The 20000-nt window shown below is 45.4% G+C and overlaps 3 protein-coding genes and 1 long non-coding RNA gene across 5 annotated transcripts in view; all 4 read right to left on the bottom strand.

Moving 5' to 3' along the window:
• Positions 1-1917, bottom strand: part of LOC125283859 (serine/threonine-protein phosphatase 2A 56 kDa regulatory subunit beta isoform-like) — a 38146-nt gene extending 36229 nt beyond the window's left edge. For both annotated transcript variants that reach the window (XM_048227361.1, XM_048227370.1), the window contains exons 1-2: positions 1057-1917; positions 484-750 (exon numbers count right to left, since the gene is read on the bottom strand). In XM_048227361.1, coding sequence (XP_048083318.1) covers positions 484-676 — 193 coding nt within the window. In that variant the 5' untranslated portion in view covers positions 677-750; positions 1057-1917. The remainder of the gene's footprint in view (positions 1-483; positions 751-1056) is intronic.
• Positions 1918-3321: 1404 nt separating this feature from the next.
• Positions 3322-5446, bottom strand: LOC125283883. The gene is made up of 2 exons (XR_007191817.1): positions 4665-5446; positions 3322-3856 (listed from the first exon to the last, which is right to left on the bottom strand). It is a non-coding gene; the product is annotated as an uncharacterized LOC125283883 (long non-coding RNA).
• Positions 5447-6329: 883 nt separating this feature from the next.
• The window catches only part of zgc:77262 (uncharacterized protein LOC402952 homolog), a 24798-nt gene continuing 11127 nt past the window's right edge, over positions 6330-20000 (bottom strand). Inside the window, exons 2-4 of the mRNA XM_048230038.1 lie at positions 7289-8016; positions 7043-7229; positions 6330-6452 (exon numbers count right to left, since the gene is read on the bottom strand). Coding sequence (XP_048085995.1) covers positions 6330-6452; positions 7043-7229; positions 7289-7935 — 957 coding nt within the window. The 5' untranslated portion in view covers positions 7936-8016. The remainder of the gene's footprint in view (positions 6453-7042; positions 7230-7288; positions 8017-20000) is intronic.
• The window catches only part of mark2a (MAP/microtubule affinity-regulating kinase 2a), a 64482-nt gene continuing 59117 nt past the window's right edge, over positions 14636-20000 (bottom strand). Inside the window, 2 exon segments of the mRNA XM_048230047.1 lie at positions 14636-16415; positions 17183-17221. Of these exon segments, the coding sequence (XP_048086004.1) occupies positions 15977-16415; positions 17183-17221 (478 nt within the window). The 3' untranslated portion in view covers positions 14636-15976.

The raw sequence follows: 20000 nt of genomic DNA on the forward strand, positions 1-20000 counted from the left end.
CATAGCCTGTTCTTTATAGGCTACACCACATCTGACATGTCATATACTGTGTAGCCTGTTCTTTATATAGCTATAGGCTACAGCACATCTGACATGTCACATAGCCTGTTCTTTATAGGCTACACCACATCTGACATGTCATATACTGTGTAGCCTGTTCTTTATATAGCTATAGGCTACACCACATCTGACATGCTCTCTCATTACTGTCTCGTAGTAGAGTATCTCGCAGAGCAGCTTTACCAAATGCAGCTTAAAGCTATGCACTTAATCACACCCACCCCACGCCAAAGGGGCTGGCATTTTGTGCCATAAAACAATTAGTGGGCAAAAAGCACTTCTGACAGATTGGAGAGACAACACAAAATGACAGATGGTGGAATCAGACCTAATGTACCACTTAGTTGAGTCCATTGGGTCAGTGTGGGGGTGGGGCGTTATGGGCCCAGGGTTGTGACCTACTGCTGGGACTGCGAGACCTACCTTTGAGAAGGGGCAGTGGCGTTAGTTCCACCTGGGAACTCTGGTATCGGAACTGGGAGGAGCTGTGCGAGCGCCTCTGCCGGGCCCTGCGCATGGACCGCCGGGGGAAACCATCGATCTTCTCAGCATTTGGAACAGAGAAGCCGGTGGTGGGCGACGTGGGGCTGGACGGAGGGAGTTTGGTGCTCTCCATAATCACAGATCACCGCCGGGGTGTGGAACTTACTTCAGAATTGTTTATATGCCCAGTTCTGTCCTATGGTCAAGCTGTGGGATAAATAGAAAACCGTTAAAAAAAAAACACCATTTTAAAAACGGTGACGGGCTGCTTTGGTAATTCAGTTTAACATGGGTTATATGGGATAATGTAGGCTAAGTTATAGGCCTATGATTCGTTTGCCCGTAACAAGCAAGATGTGAGATCAACTTAATTGGTTAGGCATCAGATAGGCTACTTCTAGACACGTGGGTCCTATTTGCTTGGGCTGCTGTTGTGTCATCCTGTTGCCCATTCAGGCCATTCTGACATTTCGTTCCCATTGGCAAAATCCCTCATATATACACAATACACACCTGAATAGATACGTCGTGCAAAATCCTCATGAAACGGGCCAGTTTAGAAGCTATCCTTAAACTCCAGATCCATAATGTAAGCGAAAGTTTATAGGCTTAGTGGCGGGCAGCACAGTCCTACTGTCCGGCTTATTAGGACTATTGCATCAATATTTCACAGACAAGAGGATATCTTGCTTAGGTTTCTATCTGCCGATGAACCGTATTTAAAACTCTTAGTTTTTTCCCAGAGGTTGTGCATCTGTAGTAGTCTGAAGAATTGATGCCGAATCGCCCGTCCTAGCGGGTGAATTATGATCTCATACCATGATTCCTGCCATCCCTTTACAGACGGTGCCTTGTCGACAGAATATGTAATTGGTTATGCCCAACAGAAAAATAGCCTGGAGCATACAAAAACTGGGATAAAATGATGCTACTTTCCCACGTCGAGAATGAGCTCTAGCTTGATTTCACGAGCCGCAGTGATGTAAAGAATATCCCCAGGCATAAATCCATTTTCGAGAATTCTTTATCTTCCATTAAGTACAGCGCTCGAGAGGACCACCCGTTCGTGTATCATCCGCACTCCGTTGACAAGTGTAACGTACGTAGCTCTGTCATCCAGCTGTTTGCGCTCTTCTCACATCCCTCCCTATAACGAGCCTCCCTCTGCCGGTCGCTCCATCTCATTCATACAAGGAAAACGCGGTCATTTTCCTGCATTCTCTACTTTTGTCTTACTTGTTTATTACCTATGTTGGCTGTTTGCCTCGACTAAGTAGCCACCTTGTTCAGAGCGCTTATATAAATATGATTTATTTATTTTTGACGCATATAGGGTGTCGTCATTCCGGCTGCGTCTCTCCTCCCCTCGCCTTCTCCCTGGTGGGAACGGTGAGCGAGCGTTGTTACGTTGGTTTCAGCGTGCGCAGCTTCGGCACCGGAGCGCCGTGGTCCATTCCTTGGTGAATTTGCTGAAAATGGCAAATTGGCAAATGTGGCCTTCTGAGTCTTACTGCACACAAGGACAACACCCAACACGCTGCTGCCAGTGGGTTTCAGATATATGCAACTTATAACACACAGCCTAAACAACAATGTAGGCCTTTGTTCATTTATGGGTAGTAGCCTAGTCTAATAGGCATGGCAAAAAAATAAAACAAAGATTGATTTTGATAGAGAATTGCTAAAAGCTCTGTGAACATTAGAGGTTTTATATACGTCATCGCGTGGTTTGATTGAAGGATGGCGTGAAAAATAGCCTGTTGTTTCCATTATGCAGAAATGTAGAAGTTTCTAGAGTTGATATTGCGTAAATAACACATGGTTGTGTTCCACTGGACATATTGTGCCTTGTAGGCTAAATGGCATTTTTCCTGTTGTAAACACTTAGGCTATTCACTGTATTACAGCAAGACAGTTAAAAGTCGTTTGGGACAAGAGATTTGCTCATGTATTTTTAAGATACCAGAATTATGAGCATCGTGAAAAAGCGCTGCTGGTTCATATGAACAATAAGAACACAATCGGACCGATCTGCGTCTCACTATAGACTATGGCTCCATCTTGTGGCGTAACGGGAGAAGTTAAAGGAAGTGAAGTTATGAGGTAATGCAATATTGCCATAGCTACAGGCTGTACAATTAAGTGTAACATAAATTAAATCTAAATTTTCATCTAGAAATGGAAAGCTTTACAGTAAACACTGCTCTCACATGGATGGTAAGTGTGAGGGTTGTGAAGGAGAAATGACAGATGAGGGTGAGGTTTGTGAAGGAGAAATGACAGATGAGGGTGAGGGTTGTGAAGGAGAAATGACAGATGACAGGTTCTGCTGCTGTGCTGCAACCTGTCCATTTCTAAGACTTGTCTACAGGTGGTGATACATGGGCTAATGATGATCTCCAGGAAAACAACTGTGTCCCAATATTGCTGGGGAGAGTGCCAGAACAACAATACTTAAGATGCACAGCAATGTTGCTCAACATGTTGCGTTGTGTATGATCAGTTTATGCCTCTCACCAGGAAAAGCACGGCAGGCTAGAACATGCCCATGAGCCCCACAACTAAACATACTGGAAGGTTTTATTATGACAAGAGAGAGAGGAGGGCGCACGGTCATCCTGCTTCATTTCTGTTCAGCTGGCTTTAATAGCGGCTATAATAGCTTATACACTGCTAGATTTAATCTGAAGATTAACAAAGAATAACATTTAGAACCCCTCCACAATTCTGTTCCTTTAACACATGCAGTAGATTTGCACTGAGAATGAAGAAACGGCATCAGATGTTATGAAATGGATTTATTATAATGTTTTCATTCATCTCTCTTCAGTAAACAGCATAGGCAGGTAGGGCACCACCAGGTTCTGTCTGTATGTACGCCATAATGTAGCACCACCTGCTGAGCTATGCAAACCTCTCGACACCATGCAAATGTTTATTTGTTACTAGACACAGCATGTGATGTGTCTGACCATTATTTTCCTACACAGTCCACTTCATACACAGTCCACTGAATAAACAGGGACTTCTCAGTCAGGTTGAAGGGTTGGTAGGTCACATGTTGTAGTCAGGCATTGTTGCAGGTCGATTGCTACTGCTAGGATTGCAAATCTGACATTACATTAATATCCCTGTGGAGGATGGTCTGTACTGTGTATATATATGTCACACTATATGTATTATATATGTGACACTTGATTATTGGTCTGACTAACTAATATACAGATAAAATACTTATGTAAGGCTTGGGAGGTCTTGATGGCTCATGTACCTGGACACACGTCTGGCGTATGGACATCAGGTAACAGTCCTGCTGAGAGAGAGAGAGAGAGAGAGAGAGAGAGAGAGAGAGAGAGAGAGAGAGAGAGAGAGAGAGAGAGAGAGAGAGGACAGGAATGGAGAGAGAGAGCTGGAGGACAGGAATGGAGGGAGAGAAAAGAGAGAGATAGAGATAGAGAGAGAGACAAAGAGCAAAGCAAAGGATACTGTTAAAAATCTTGGTGTATTAATTGACAGTGATCTAAATTTCAAACTAAACATGGTGAATAGCAGCTTTTTGTTGCTATGCGGCTCAGCTCTGAAACCAACCTTTGGATGACATTAAAAAGGCCTCAACTGTAGCCAGTTTTAAATCTAGACTTAAGACCAAACTCACTGTTCTCAGATGCTTTCTGCAAACTGCACGGAGTTATAATTTCTGAATCTGTCTTGATTTTACCTTGTGTTTTATGTTTTCTTTTTATTATGATCTTTACCTTTTGAACTATTGTTTGACTATATTGATTGCCCTTCTATGCTTTTATTTGTTATTATTGTTTGGTTTTGTTTATGTAAAGCACATTGAATGACATCTGTGTATGAAATGCGCTATATAAATAAACTTGACTTGACTAGATATGAGGGACTAAGCACATGGATGTATGGGGTCTTTATCAAGTGTAGATATGAGACTAACGTTTGAGTTATTGGGATAATCTAGGTTTCTGCAGTTATTAAGAATAAATAGTCATTTAAAAATCAGCCCCACGTGTGATTTTTTTGTGAACATGTATAAAATATGAATATGTTAATTCTCCACTTGAACTAGATAACAGGGCCAAGAGTATCATATCTTCACTCACCTCAGCATGGGATCTGTACTTTTTGAGCTCTCAGAGAAAGCACTCATGGTTATCTGATAAGTTTAATAAGGAAATGACCATCTGTGGGAACAGCATGTATTCAGTTCACTCATTTCCATACACTCCTGCGGAAGGACAGTGTCTGCACACTCAACAGAAAGTAGTTAGCGCAGGATTTAGCAGTGCTAATTAGGCTTTTAGCTTGCTAAAAAAAAAGCTTGTGACAAAATAAGATCACTAAAAGGTAGTCAAATGATCTCAGCTGCCCATTTGAAATGCTAAGTGTGTAACTCAAAGCTGCACTCCTCTGATGACTTCATTACGGTGATATGAAATACTTACCCTCTCTGGCTCTCAGCTTTTCTCAGCATGGGTAGAGCCACTTTAAAGTCTGCTTGCTTCTCTTTGGCAGTAACGTTACTGCTCATTGGTTGAGGGGCAGATAACGTTACTGCTCATTGGTTGAGGGGGCAGATAACATTACTGCTCATTGGTTGAGGGGGTAGATATGTTGACGTCCTTGGTTCTTACCTCCGGTCTGGACGGCTCATGTTTTGGGGATAAGAGAGATCTTTCAGGGCGGAGAGGTGAGCCCCGAGGCATCGTCACACACGCTGGTGTTTTTAACCGGCAGACTCTACACTCCTGTGCGACAGTATTGCACGCAGCTTATCAGCCTGATACATCAGCTGTTCAGCCAAATTTCTCAGGTGAGCTCGGTGTGGTGTGTGTACGTTTCTCAGGTGTGCTCGGTGTGGTGTGTGTGTACGTTTCTCAGGTGTGCTCGGTGTGGTGTGTGTACGTTTCTCAGGTGTGCTCGGTGTGGTGTGTGTATACGTTTCTCAGGTGTGCTCGGTGTGGTGTGTGTACGTTTCTCAGGTGTGCTCGGTGTGGTGTGTGTGTACGTTTCTCAGGTGTGCTCGGTGTGGTGTGTGTGTACGTTTCTCAGGTGTGCTCGGTGTGGTGTGTGTACGTTTCTCAGGTGTGCTCGGTGTGGTGTGTGTCTTTCAAAAGGCAATACATTATAATTGCAAGACCAAACATATACTCAACCTTCTAATAGGGCAGGGAGTTGGAAATTGGTTGGAAACACTGCTTAATGTTTTCATCATTTTTAACACAGAAAATAGAGAATGGCATGCATTTTGTATGCATATACCTAAACTGATGAGTAACTGATTTGTTTTTATCTGTATTTGCTATTGCAGAAATGTTTTAATGTATTGCACTACAGTAAAATACCTCAACCTGACTATATTATGAAACACTGCGATAGTCTGTAACTGTAAGCTCGCTGTCTGCCATATGCGGTGTTGATTTGTCTACCTTTTAAATATCTATTTGTCTAGTGGTGTCCTATGGTTAGTCTTATGTTCAATTTATGCTTAGTGTGGGTCAAATCTTGTTTTAATACTGCACATTGGAGTATGGGAGAAACACAATTTCAGTCTGCTTTGTAATGTACTGTTGCATGGTTTAATTGACTTGAACTAAAATCTAATGTTCTATAATCTAAAAATCTAATGTTGTCCTTCACTATGGATAAAAGCATCTTTGCTATATACCATAACAAATGCTGTTGTTGTTGACCCAACTTCTGATCAAAACTGACAATTATATTTCTATATGGCCCTGGCAATTTGTGTTGTGTGGACAGTCATGCAGCTATCTGGTGTAACAGGTGGATTGAAGCCAATACTTTGGTACAGGAGTGTACAGGGCGGGCAGGCAGTGTACTGGCGTGGTCTGGCATGGCGTGGTCTTACGTGACACTGTACTACGCATGACCTGAGCAGGAGGAAAGGAGCACGTCTGGCCAGCTGAGGCTATTAAACTGTTGTTTTATTTGGGGCACTCAGAGACACAATGGCGGAAAAACACAAAAAATGATATTTTGTCTTTTTCAAAGTGAGTTAACAGACAAACAAAATGTGTTATATTATATAATTTAACGGTTACTATTAGCCCCAAGACGTTGTAATCGTCAAGGAATCAGGTGCAATCAGGACAAAAACAGAGACAAGCTGAAGCTGGCGGTGCCCACTGATAAGACAGGCTCTGCGTTACATACTGTACTGTACTGATCCAGTGCTTACCCGTAAAATACGCAGGTGAAAAGCGAAATGAGTTAATTGATTTAGTTGTTAACCGTCTTTCTTTTGTGATATTCCTTACAAATTCAAAAGAACACTTTGTTTCACTGCAGCAAGAACTGACAGGACCATCGACCACATGTTCTGTGGTTCACAGGCAGCAAACATCATTTGAGATGTAAACCCTCCTAATGGCGGCAGACGGGTGAGGCTGTCGTTAGCGATAGTATTCATCCTGATGGAAGCGAGCGGCGCTGGCGTAAGCTGATAGAGCGGCCCGACCACCTGGCTAGAAGGCGGAGGCGGCGGTGGCACAGGGCGGCCGCGGGCGAGCGGGTGGCGTGCGGACAGCATGGGTGGGCCGGGCATGGGCCGGAGGGGGCTGCGGTCCCGGTACAGGTCTGAGGCGGGGAGGGGCAGCAGGCGGCCTTCGAGGGACTTCGTCACGGGCTCATGGCTGCTCGGCGGGGGCCTTCGTAGAGGGAGAGGGGGGAGGGCGTGGTAGGAGCGTTATGGAGTCGTTAATGAAGCCCGTAGGCGGAGCGGCGCATGCGCATGGGGTGCGGCGGGGGCAGGGGGAGGCGCAAAGCCAGGCTGGGGCAGGGGTGGTTTAGGGGCCGATTACGCAGAGGCGGGTAGGGCCGCATCGGGTCGCCGGGCGGCGGGTACGGCCGAGGGGGGCCGGGCGGGTAGTGGTGCTCTGGGAACTGGTCAGGCGCCCTCTTGCCCGGGTTGGTGTGGGACAGCGACACGAAGATGGTCTGCCCCTCCAGGCGCGAGTGGTTGAGCTTCTCGATGGCCTCTGCGGCCTCCTTGTGCCGCTGCATGTGCACGAACGCGTACTTCTTCAGCACGTCGCACTCCAGAACCTTGCCGAACTCCTGGAAGAGCTCGCGGATCTTCAGTGCCGTGACTCCCTCGGGCAGGTTGCCCACGTGGATCTTGGTGGCGTTGCGCACCCTGGTGGTGGCGAACTGCACAGTCATGCTGAAGCCATGCAGCTTGTGCTTGTTGAGCGCAGCCACGGCCTTCTTGGCGTCCTCCTCCTCGCTCATGTGCACGAAGCCGTAGTTGGAGATGATGTCGCAGTCGATCACGGCGCCGTACTTCTCAAAGAGCTCTCGCAACTCCTCCTCCGTAGTGGAGGTGCTCACGTTACCCACAAACACTTTCACCATCGTGGACAAACCCGGTGCAGTCCAGGGGTCTGCTCACTCATACACACCCACAGACACACACACACACACACACACACACACCTCTCTCGACTGAAAAAGGTCTGCCACTGTCAGCAGTGTTCCTCTGAGGACAAAGACTGGATCCTGAAAAAGACAGAAGTGTGCTCATTTAGAACCTTCAGTGGTGATATCCAAATCAGGTTTGCTTATTGAATGTCACTTTTAAACAACACAAGGCAGGACTTAATTTGCAGAGCTGTCCATGCTTAGAGTAGAGTAACAATAAATAACATGTCAATTAAAATGTCACATGTTCAGTCTACAGAAATGCTTAAGAATGAGGATGTATTAAATTACAACACACCAGGGGCTCAAATCATAGACAGTAAAAGGTTCTAATATAGCGGAGGTCTTCCTCCTTCCAAATTGCCTCTGAAGCACTTGAACTGTGTGCATTCATGACAATTACTAACTTTTCCGCAATTAGGATAGTTTCACACACAAAAAAAAAATGGTATCATATGGAAGCAAATGGATACACATTCCTAAAAAACTAGAGGCGTAGAGCAACACAACAGTGTATTGACAGAGCCCGTCTACGGAAAGCCTGGCCACTCCGTATTAAGTCCCATTGTACCGAATTTTGGTTGCAGTTCCACCAGATTTCCACTCTGGGCGATCGCCATAAGTGCAGAATAAATGGGAGTCAATGGAGCTAGACGGCTAAATTTGTCTCTTTCACCTGATTGTCGTTGACAAATCTCAGATTTGATTGTAGTTTGTATAACTTCAATATGGGTTATTGGTCAAAAGTTGAATGAACGAGTACTTATGTTGATTTCTTACAGTTTGGGTCGTTGTTGCCCATAACACGCTAGCATTGTGCTAATGAGTGAAGTCATTGACACGTTTGAAAGGCTTTTTAGAACAATTAAGTGACTTTAAAAAATATAATACTCCACCAAGTACATTTTCTTTGCCTCCCCTTTCGAATACAATATTCAAATTACTTGATAATTATATTCCGAGAAAAGTGGATTTTGAGGGGTACAGCTCCATAGACCTCCATGCATTCTGCACTCGTGGACGAGCGCCCTCATGTGGAACCACAGAAGGAACTGCAACCAGTTCAGAAACCGGAAGTTTTCCGAGAGTGGCAGTTCTCCCCTTATTAGACATTCTCCGGTATTGATAAGTGGCCTTTACCGAACTGGTTTTACAGGAACGACAGTAACATTCCGCATGCTCTTAACAACAGTAAACTTCTGACATACTGTTAAAAATGGCCAATAGCTAGCAGTGTTTGTCCAATATGAAGGACAGCGTGATGTTACACAACTGTAAGCTCCGCTTAGAAGCTGTTGACTTTAGCCTTCTGATAAGACAACGAGATAAGTAACACCTCTAGCCTGACGAGCCAGGCTATAACACCCCCAATTATCACTTTTGTTCAGAAATTCTAAAACAGCGATGTTTTTTAACACTTCAAAATAACATTTGCTAAATTAACCTTACATTTTTCAGTAGCCATAGGTGTGTAGATTTGAACAAAATCTGGTTTGGTTCTTAACTGCCTGAAATATCCGATTTTGTTTACCACGCTCGGAGTTATAGTGCTGGCCTGATGGGTCGCCTATTTACACCGTTTCAACGGCACATGAACGGTTAGACCGAGAATTCTCGTCATGAAATTAAAATTCCACTGGAGCTCCAAGCGGTTGTGTACACGCAGCCTTACAACACGGTTTACAGCTCTTCGAGTCACGGTAAAATGTAATTTTTGGTACATAGCTAATTTAAATACACCTATGGTGTGGGTGGTTGCGTTTCTTTAGGAGTCCGCTGTCTTGGTTTGTATAGAAATGGATATTAAGTGACACATACACGCAAGACGGTGGAAATACGGGACCGACGGTAATAGGGGGAGTTCCGAGTAAGCTGTAAAATTCTTGTCTACGTCGGCCAACCTTTGCAATCAATACACAATAGCAATCAATGGCTAATGTTAGCCAATGCTATTTCGGAGCAATGCTAATTGTGGCAATTCGCCAATCTGCAACCCCGTTTAAAATTCTGAATTGTTTTGTTTAACAGTGACTATACTGTTACACATTTACAATGTGTCTTTTACAGCCAAATCAAGAACAATAATTGGCTGAAACAATAATATCGCTCCTAGGAAGCTAGCTTCTATTTGGTTACCGACCTGGTTAACAATAGCTTGGCAAGCTAGCGTTACGCCAGAATGACAGGTTAAATGCTTCGTCACCTATCCCAGTAGAAGTGTACTGCAGTTGACCTAAACTTCTTTCCACAAACACCCGGCACTAGGCTTGTGCAAACCCGTCAACCAGAGACAAATACGTTTATAATCAAGATATATAACCAGACTTTACCTTGCACATTCGCCTGAGGTCTGGAAGCAGCAGCCGACTGAACTTCCGACTTCCGTCGAGTCTACTGTAGGCGACTGTAGCCTACTTCAGACCACTGTATAACGCCCCCCTCCACACAGGAGTGTAACATGCAACTGCGCTGGTGGTAGGCCTATCTCAAGATCCTTTAAGTTTCTTTGGTAATGTAAGGTAGGCCACTGCGAGTCATTCTAGGCGTGGCAGCCGGCAGGTGTTTGTTATAATGCATAAAGTTCTACAAACACTGGCATTAATGAACGAACAAACAAACACTTAACTAAGATGAAATATGAGAGTAGCCTTTTTAATTCACTATATTTACTAAGCATAAATGATTATCTGTTATAGCCAAAAGGGTAATAACATCAAAATGTCAAATGCCTTATACCATGGTCTTGGTCTTTTAATCAGACCAGATACATGATATCATGTGCTTGGGAGGAATGATTGATGAACCAGTAGAGCTCGTGCCCATCCCCTTCCATAACGTCTCCTCTCTCTTCACCAACACACAGATCTCGTGCCCACCCCCTCTCTCTTCACCAACACACACACACAGATCTCGTGCCCACCCCCTCTCTCTTCACCAACACACAGATCTCATGCCCATCCCCTCCATAACGTCTCCTCTATCTTCACCAACACACACACACAGATCTCATGCCCATCCCCTCCATAACGTCTCCTCTCTCTTCACCAACACACACACACAGATCTCGTGCCCATCCCATCCATAACGTCTCCTCTCTCTTCACCAACACACACACACAGATCTCGTGGCCACCCCCTCCATAACGTCTCCTCTCTCTTCTGACAGAGTTGGGGTGGTGGTTCGGCTGCCTTGTCAGACTGTCATCACTGAGAGAGTGAGGAGGCGTCCACGTGTCTGGGGAATGTTCCGCGTTGAAGGATGCACCGTACGTCCTGAGGAACAGACTGTACTGAGACCTGTGGAACCAATCAGTGTTCAGTGCCAGAGTCTCCAACCTGCTCATTGTGTGTGCCTACTGCAGATTACAATGTGTCTGTCTGACTCAATGCAACATTCATTACCCAGTGTGCAGTGTGTGTGTGAGAGTAAGGCTCCTGGTTTAAAGAGAGAGTGTGTCTGTGTGAGATTAAGACTCCTAGTTTAAAGAGAGTGTGTGTCTGTGTGTGAGTAAGGCTCCTGGTTTAAAGAGTGTGTGTCTGTGTGAGAGTAAGACTCCTAGTTTAAAGAGAGTGTGTGTCTGTGAGAGAGAGTAAAAAGGCTCCTAGTTTAAAGAGAGTGTGTGTCTGTGAGCAGGGCCGGAGTGGGGCCACTTTTCAGCCCGGGAGTTTCAGGCCCAAGACCGGCCCACGTTTTCCATAGTGGTGGAAATTGGATAAATGAAGCAACATTTCAGCTCTTATTATCCTGTAGTTTTTGTTAGTACCATGGTTCAACAAATGTGTAAAGGTTATATTAATTCACTTCAACTGAGAAGTTAACAAAAAATATTCCACAAGTTAACAAAAACAGAAAGAAAGAAAGCCTTTGAAATGTAGCCTATCCCACGCTTCCACAAAGAGGCATATTGAACTAATGTTTAGGCTACATGTTTTTTGCATGGGTAGGCTATATTGTTGTTTGGTGATTTAGCCTACTCCTTTACTACACCCTCTTCTAAGCAAACAAGGCATATAGGTTCATCATGTATAAATATTCTGCTCTTTCTTACATTAAATAACTTTAATTTATCCTCTCTACTTGTCCCTGTAGTCATGGCCTCCTCATCACTAATTTCGGGCTCATCATTTTTTTAGTGGTCGACTGGTTGATCTGCTGCTCAGAGGCTACTATTTTTACCGCACAGGCCTACACAGATCAAACTTCAGTTTTGTTATTAATATATGCATACTGCAAAGTCTATGAATCGGATACAAAAGGCTAATATTTTAAGAAATGTAATACGTTGCTTGCAAATAGCTTGACAACGCTACAAACGTCCAATATTAGCCCAATAACTGCTAATAATCATTGCCTATAGGCTATCTCTCTTTACCAGTTTCCACTTTTGTCTGTAGGCCTAATCTTGGCACATTTAGCAGCATCTACCTGGCCGTTTCAGTCACTCCTGGCCTCTTTCTACCATCCATCCTTCCTGACGCTTATGGCTACTGTAGGGCCGGCCCGGCTATCCGTATCTGAGAAAACTTTTTGGAAAAGACGGGCTAAATGGACCCAACCAACTCTTTTTGGGAGGGGAGAACTCCCTCACACGGTAGGCTACAACCCATGCAGAGGCAACGGTGCCATGCACAGAATGTGGAATGTGTAGCCTACTTTAAAGGAACGGTATGTAAGAAATGTATTTCAATTAATCATAAAATGGCCCTGATATGTCACTAGACATTAAAGGAGAATTCCGGTGTGATATTGACCTAAAGTGTATTGAAACATGATACCAAGTGTGAACGTATGTCTCATAGCCCATCTCGGCTTGTCCCCTGCACTCCAAAATCTGGCGCTAGTTAGCCGATGCTACCAACAGCTTTTTCAATAGTGGTGCTTCGGCATCGGGCTATCCATGCAAATAAATCACTGTTTTACACCCATTTACGAGGCTCAATGTATCTCCACACTTCATTGGTAGACTTCCGAGGGCCCTGACATTTAAAACGAGACATTGAGAACTTTGAAAAAGCACTGGTAGTTTACTTACAAGACGATTTATACAGACAGTATCTTCACGAAGTTTAGCGTTTGCAGCCATCTTGAATTTAGTCACGATAAGTCGAGCAATGAGTAAGAATGAACAGGTATGATAAGGGATCAGATTCCAAAATTAATTCAGTGGAAATGCATGGATTCCAGTTGATGTTGTTTTGTCATGTCATGTTGTGTTTTGGCCTGATGCGCCATTCTCCACCTATCTACTAATAACAAAGTCAGTAGTCTTTCGGCATGTGGGTTGGCAACCTCGAGTCAGGGGGGAGGGGGAGGGGATACACCGCTCTACAGTAATTAGAAAGTAATTGCAGTACCAGTTTTGGCCACAATCTTACATATGGTTCCTTTAAGAGAAGTTAAACTAACGTGACAAATGTAAATATTTTTTTCCTCGACCGGCCCAAAAGTGAAGCGGCCCACCGGGAATTCTCCCGATTACCCACCCTGGGTCTCTGTGTGTGAGAGAGAGTAAAAAGGCTCCTAGTTTAAAGAGAGTGTGTGTCTGTGTGTGTGTGAGATTAAGGCTCCTGGTTTGAAGAGAGTGTGTGTCTGTGTGTGTGAGATTAAGGCTCCTGGTTTAAAGAGAGTGTGTCTGTGTGTGTGTGAGATTAAGGCTCCTGGTTTGAAGAGAGTGTGTGTGTGTGTGTGTGTGTGAGATTAAGGCTCCTCGTTTGAAGAGAGTGTGTGTGTGAGATTAAGGCTCCTGGTTTAAAGAGAGTGTGTGTGTGAGATTAAGGCTCCTGGTTTGAAGAGAGAGTGTGTGTCTGTGTGTGTGAGATTAAGGCTCCTGGTTTGAAGAGAGTGTGTGTGTGTGAGAGATTAAGGCTCCTGGTTTGAAGAGAGTGTGTGTGTGTGTGAGATTAAGGCTCCTGGTTTGAAGAGAGTGTGTGTCTGTGTGTGTGAGATTAAGGCTACTGGTTTGAAGAGAGTGTGTCTGTGTGTGTGAGATTAAGGCTACTGGTTTGAAGAGAGTGTGTGTCTGTGTGTGAGAGAGATTAAGGCTCCTGGTTTGAAGAGAGTGTGTGTCTGTGAGATTAAGGCTCCTGGTTTGAAGAGAGTGTGTGTGTGTGAGATTAAGGCTTCTGGTTTAAAGAGAGTGTGTGTCTGTGTGTGTGAGATTAAGGCTCCTGGTTTGAAGAGAATGTGTGTCTGTGTGTGAGATTAAGGCTCCTTGTTTGAAGAGAGTGTGTCTGTGTGTGTGAGATTAAGGCTCCTGGTTTGAAGAGAGTGTGTGTGTGTGTGAGATTAAGGCTCCTGGTTTGAAGAGAGTGTGTGTGTGTGTGAGATTAAGGCTCCTGGTTTGAAGAGAGTGTGTCTGTGTGTGTGAGATTAAGGCTCCTGGTTTGAAGAGAGTGTGTGTGTGTGTGAGATTAAGGCTCCTGGTTTGAAGAGAGTGGTGTCACACTGTTTCCGTCCTCCTGGTTAAGAGCAGATGCAGAGCTGTGCAGCTCAATGTGGTTCTAAAGGGGTTTTGGTAGCGGAACCAGAACCTTACATTACAACAAAGTGTGTGTGTGTGTGTGTGTGTGTGTGCGGCGCACATGTGTGGTTATCAAGCTATTCAGAGACAACACGTGACTCAACCACACAGGAACTCGTTCAAACATATTTATTCATATAATAATATTAATAGTAATGATAATAATCATTATTTTCTCCAGAGAAAGGCAACGAAACTCACTCCAGTGCAGCACAGTAACTCCACCCAGCAACTCGTAATTACATTACAATTCACCAATAATTCATCAATTGGCCCTTAATTAGTATCTCAGATAAATGAGCCCTGCTGTAGGAAAAACAGAGAGAAAAAATCAACAAAGAGAAGGACGACAAAATTAAACTAAACAAACTGGTTTGGGGCGCAGAGAGTAGGAGTCCTGGTGTGGGCGTGGCGGAGCCGGGATCGTGTCGTTTCACGTCCCTCAGGTGAGACGGGCCCAGAGAGGAAGCCACGGAGACAGCTCCACCAATCAGCAAACAGTAACAGGTTCAGCTACTCTGTGCTGCCATTGGCTGGATAAAGAACCAATGGGAGCGTGATAAGCTTTTTTGAAAAAAAACAGCTCTGTGAGAAATTGTCCAGCCATGACGGGTGACGGAGGCATCTACATTCAGGGTATCAGACTACAAATGGAACGTGTCAGAACACTCACAGTCGCGGGGGGTTCGGAGTGAAGTTGCTCAAGTAAGACAGTGTTTCTCCACGACTACGCCCCCTGGTGGGGAAAGGTGGGGAGATGTTCAGGGTGAGGGTAAGGGCCAGCTCATATGCTGATGAACTGGGAAGATGTGTCTTCTTTTTTGATAAAAGAAAAACCAGACAACATTGTTTCACAAAAGTTCCTGTTTTTTTTTATGTGTGTCTTGAAGAACATAATGCGCATAGAACATAATGCGCATAGAACAATCAGCACTGTACTTTCTCCAAAATAGAGAATTATCATCAAGTCCAACAACAACAGAAAAGTGAGAGAACCAAACTAAACAAAAGAGTGAAGAAACACAAAGAAAACAGCCGCGTGGAGCCAGACAACCCAAACCAGAGAGAAAGAGACAACCTCCCCCAGAAAGAAAGATCATTTTCAATTATCTATACACATACACACACAGACACACACACACACACACACACAGACACACAACCTCGGCCAGCATCGTCTGTCAAAGTTCCAGTCCATCTTCCTGCAGTCTACTCCTCTCAAATACCTCCAACTGATGATGATGATATGATGATGATATGATGATATAAAGGTCCATCTGTCTCACTGACCATCCTCCACAGGTGCACTGACCATCCTCCACAGGTGTCATCCTCCACAGGTGTACTGACCATCCTCCACAGGTGTACCCCACTCTCTTCTGCCCATCCCTCCAGGGCCTTCATGGGGGGGGTCATCGTGTCCCCTGCTGCCCCTGCATCCTCTACCGGCCCTCTTCACAGCTTGAGCTCGTTGGCGATCTTGGAGGCGATGTTCTTGAAGGCGATGGAGGTTCCGGCGATGCGCTTGAAGCGGACGCCGTTGAGGGAGAGGCGGGGCAGCTTGCACACCTCCATCTCCCACTGGACGAAGTCCTCGCGCAGCGGGCTGCCGCTGATGCACTGCAGCAGGAATCGCTCGCGCGACTCGTACTCACAGCTGTTGGCGTCCAGCACCTTGCGGATCTCCTTCATCATGTCCGCTGGCTCCATGGACGACGTGGTCTTCATGTTCCAGGTGAAGCGGAGCGAGCGGGGCTTGTCCTTGGCCGCGTACAGGCCTGCGGGGCTGGCCAGCCCGGTGCCCGGCGAGCGCGACAGCGTGTCTCTGTTCTCGTCGCCGCCCGAGCCCAGCGTGCCGCCCTTCTCAATCTTATCCGCTGTGCTCAGCATGGGTCTGGAGGAGAGGGGGAAGAGAGAGAGAGAGAACAAGAGAGAGAGAGAGAGGAAGAGAGAGAACAAGAGAGAGAGAGAGAGAAAAAAAAGAAATAAAAAAAAGAGATGAGATGTGCGATCAACATGTTGACCAGGAGGGAGGAGGAGAACCAGAGATGATCTCCCAGAGAGGCAGAGAGAAGGCGTCAGGTCCACTCTGGAGCTGAGCTGAGCTTAATGCCCACGTTTGGTCAGTGACAGACCGCACTGCATACTGCATAAAGCCAAAGCCTTCTCTTTCCCGCTCACCTTCCCCCCCCCCTCTCACACACTCTCTCACACACACATCTCAAACAAACAAACATCACACAATAAACAACAAATGCACTATGAATATATAACAATGATGGTTCTTTACGATGCAAAGCTACAATGCAGTCAAATGCCAATGGCTGAAAATCATATTTTCATGTGACACTAAGAAAATCGATTACTTAGCATGTGTGTGTGTGTTTGAGTTAACTTTGCAGCTTACGATTGTGTGTGCATTAGTGAAGTAATAACAGAGTGAATGTGCACAAGTGATGCTCTTTGTGTAAGGCAGAATGACAAGGAGTGAGTGTGTCAAGTCAACAATTAAATATGTTCATGCTTAATTGGATGACAAAACCAATGGCCAATCAGGGCATCCTACGTGAGTGTTTGTCTACTGATTACATGATTGGCTGGCTGAGTCACTGCTGGTGTTTGATTGGTTGATTGTGTTGATAGGCGGGCGGGAGTTCTCACCTGCAGGCCTCATCACGCCCCTCGCCCTCATAGGGGTTCCTCAAAGAAAACCAGTACAAGTTTAGAACCCTCATCTCATAGACTCCTCCCCTCATCTCATAGACTCCTCCCCTCATCTCATAGACTCCTCCCCAGACCTCTCACTGTTTCACCGGCCAGTTAGTCAGTCTTACCAGCAGCACCGAGACACCCCGCCACCGACACACCTCAACATTCCATTAGCAGTTCTAAAATAGGTTTGTGTCTGTCACCTAAACGTTCCAATGGAACTTGTAGAATGTTGGTGTGTTCTAAAATAGGTTTGTGTCTGTCGCCTAAACGTTCCAATGGAACTTGTAGAATGTTGGTGTGTTCTTAAATAGGTTTGTGTCTGTCGCCTAAACGTTCCAATGGAACGTGTAGAATGTTGGTGTGTTCTTAAATAGGTTTGTGTCAAAAGCCCTAAAACGTTCCAATGGAACGTGTAGAATGTTGGTGTGTTCTTAAATAGGTTTGTGTCTGTCGCCTAAACGTTCCAATGGAACGTGTAGAATGTTGGTGTGTTCTTAAATAGGTTTGTGTCTGTCGCCTAAACGTTCCAATGGAACGTGTAGAATGTTGGTGTGTTCTATATCTCTCAGCAGGTGTTACCTGCTGCCACAACACATAGAACATGTAATGTGAATCATTTGTATCCAACTCTAGGTCACTTTAGAGTTAAGACATTTTATAAGTGAAATGTGAGGTGATACAAACTGATGTTTCAAACCTCACAGGAAAGTGTAGTTCTTGATAGAGGACTATGCTGAATGTGTGTGTGTGTGTGTGTGTGTGTGTGTGTGTGTGTGTGTGTGTGTGTGTGTGTGTGTGTGAAGGTGTGTCCTGGCTTGTCTGTGTTAACACCCCTGTGCTAAATCCCTCTGGGTTAATGCCCCTCCACCAACACGAACAGAGTTCGATAAAGAGCAACAGGTAAATAAAGATGCTTTCCCCTTCATAAAGCTGCACTCTGCCTCTACACCCCTCGCCACCAAGCCTGCATAGCAGAACAAACACACACACACACACACACCCTCTCACTCTTTCTAACACACAAACATTCATACTCCCTCTCTCTTTCTGACACACACACACACACACACTCCGTCTCTTTCATTCTAACAAACGCACGCATATGTATATCAGAAACATAACTAATAGTTGAATCCTGATATATGTAAGAAACATAACTAATAGTTGAATCCTGGTGTAAGAAACATAACTAATAGTTGAATCCTGGTGTAAGAAACATAACTAATAGTTGAATCCTGGTGTAAGAAACATAACTAATAGTTGAATGCTGATATATGTCAGAAACATAACTAATAGTTGAATGCTGATATATGTGTCCAAGACATAACTAATAGTTGAATCCTGATATGTGTGTAAGAGACATAACTAACTAATAGCTGAATCCTGATTATCAGTCTGATGCCCAATACTTTCCAGACCAACAAGTGTAAACCTGAATCCATCACTATCCATTTGCACTTTGCAGGGTACTGTAGTGCACATCTGGTAATCACAAAGGGCTGGCTCCAGCTCAGCTACTTCCTATGCAATATGCATCTTCACCACCAGGGGTCTCCATGCATCTTACTGAGGGGGGGCCTGAACAACCCAAACTCTGAATGGGGCATGTACTGTACCAACCTGGGTGGCAGACAAGTAAGGCCCAAACTGACCCAGAAGCGCTTTAAATTCAGCCTGGTCTAAGAGTGGAAATGGCATCATTAGCCTGGACTAAGAGTGGATAATAGCCTGTTCTAAGCGTTGAGGTAGCCATCATTAGCCTGGTCTAAGAGTTGAGGTAGCCATCATTAGCCTGGTCTAAGAGTTGAGGTAGCCATCATTAGTCTGATCTAAGAGTGGGGGTTGCTTGCATTAGCTTGGACTAAGAAAGAGGGGGTGACTAGCATTAGCCTGGCCTAAGACAGGGCAGTCAAACTAGCTGGGTGGAGCATCTTAAACCAGTCAGGCCTGTTCCCCACACAACTCATAAGCATCCATTATCCATGGCATCCCCAGCTCACCCTGAGGGACGGCAGCCCTACCACCCATTTCTGTAACCTTCCTCTATGATGTTAACGTCTGTCATCAGATGACTAAGGCTAGCTTCACCTTTACACAGACCTTGAGCGCTAATCTATCTTCCTTTGGGATCATGTCCCAACACGCCACAATCGTCCTATGACATCGTCTCTAAACAAACCATATTCTGTCGCTCAAATCACCTCCGAGCACGCCTATGGCCGCCTATGACATCAGCCTCAACCACACCTTAAGCTCCCAGTCAAACACACCTTAATCTCTTGCATGTATCCCTGTCATCACTTCCCAAGCCTGACTAATCTACATCAGCTCTTGCATCCCTTAGCTGGGTGCGTGTGGAGTGTAGGGGTCACACGGGCCCACACCCGGCCGGTCTCGGCCCCTTCTCACTGCTGGGCCGTGTGGAAGTGCATTGTGGGTGGTGCCATTGTCGTAACTGCATTGTAGAGGCGAGGAGCCAAAAGAGCGGTCCAGGCTGCCAGGAGCGGGTCAGAACAGGTCAGAGCAGGTCAGAACCGGAGGGGGGGCAGCGTGGCATGGGGGCATAAGACAGTGGGCACAAACGCTGAGCCTGAGCACAAGCAGACGCCGCACGTCATGAGGGCACACACACACACACAGATGAGATGGCAGCAGCGACGGAGGCAGCGGCAGCAGCAGTGCTGCCATGGTTACGGGCATGACTGGCGCGGGCATGACCAGTCTGAGGGGTGAGTGGTGCGGGGCGGGCGGGCGGGCCGCGGGCAGG

This window comes from Alosa alosa, chromosome 2 (assembly GCF_017589495.1).
Source record: "Alosa alosa isolate M-15738 ecotype Scorff River chromosome 2, AALO_Geno_1.1, whole genome shotgun sequence".
NCBI classification, from domain to species: domain Eukaryota; kingdom Metazoa; phylum Chordata; class Actinopteri; order Clupeiformes; family Clupeidae; genus Alosa; species Alosa alosa.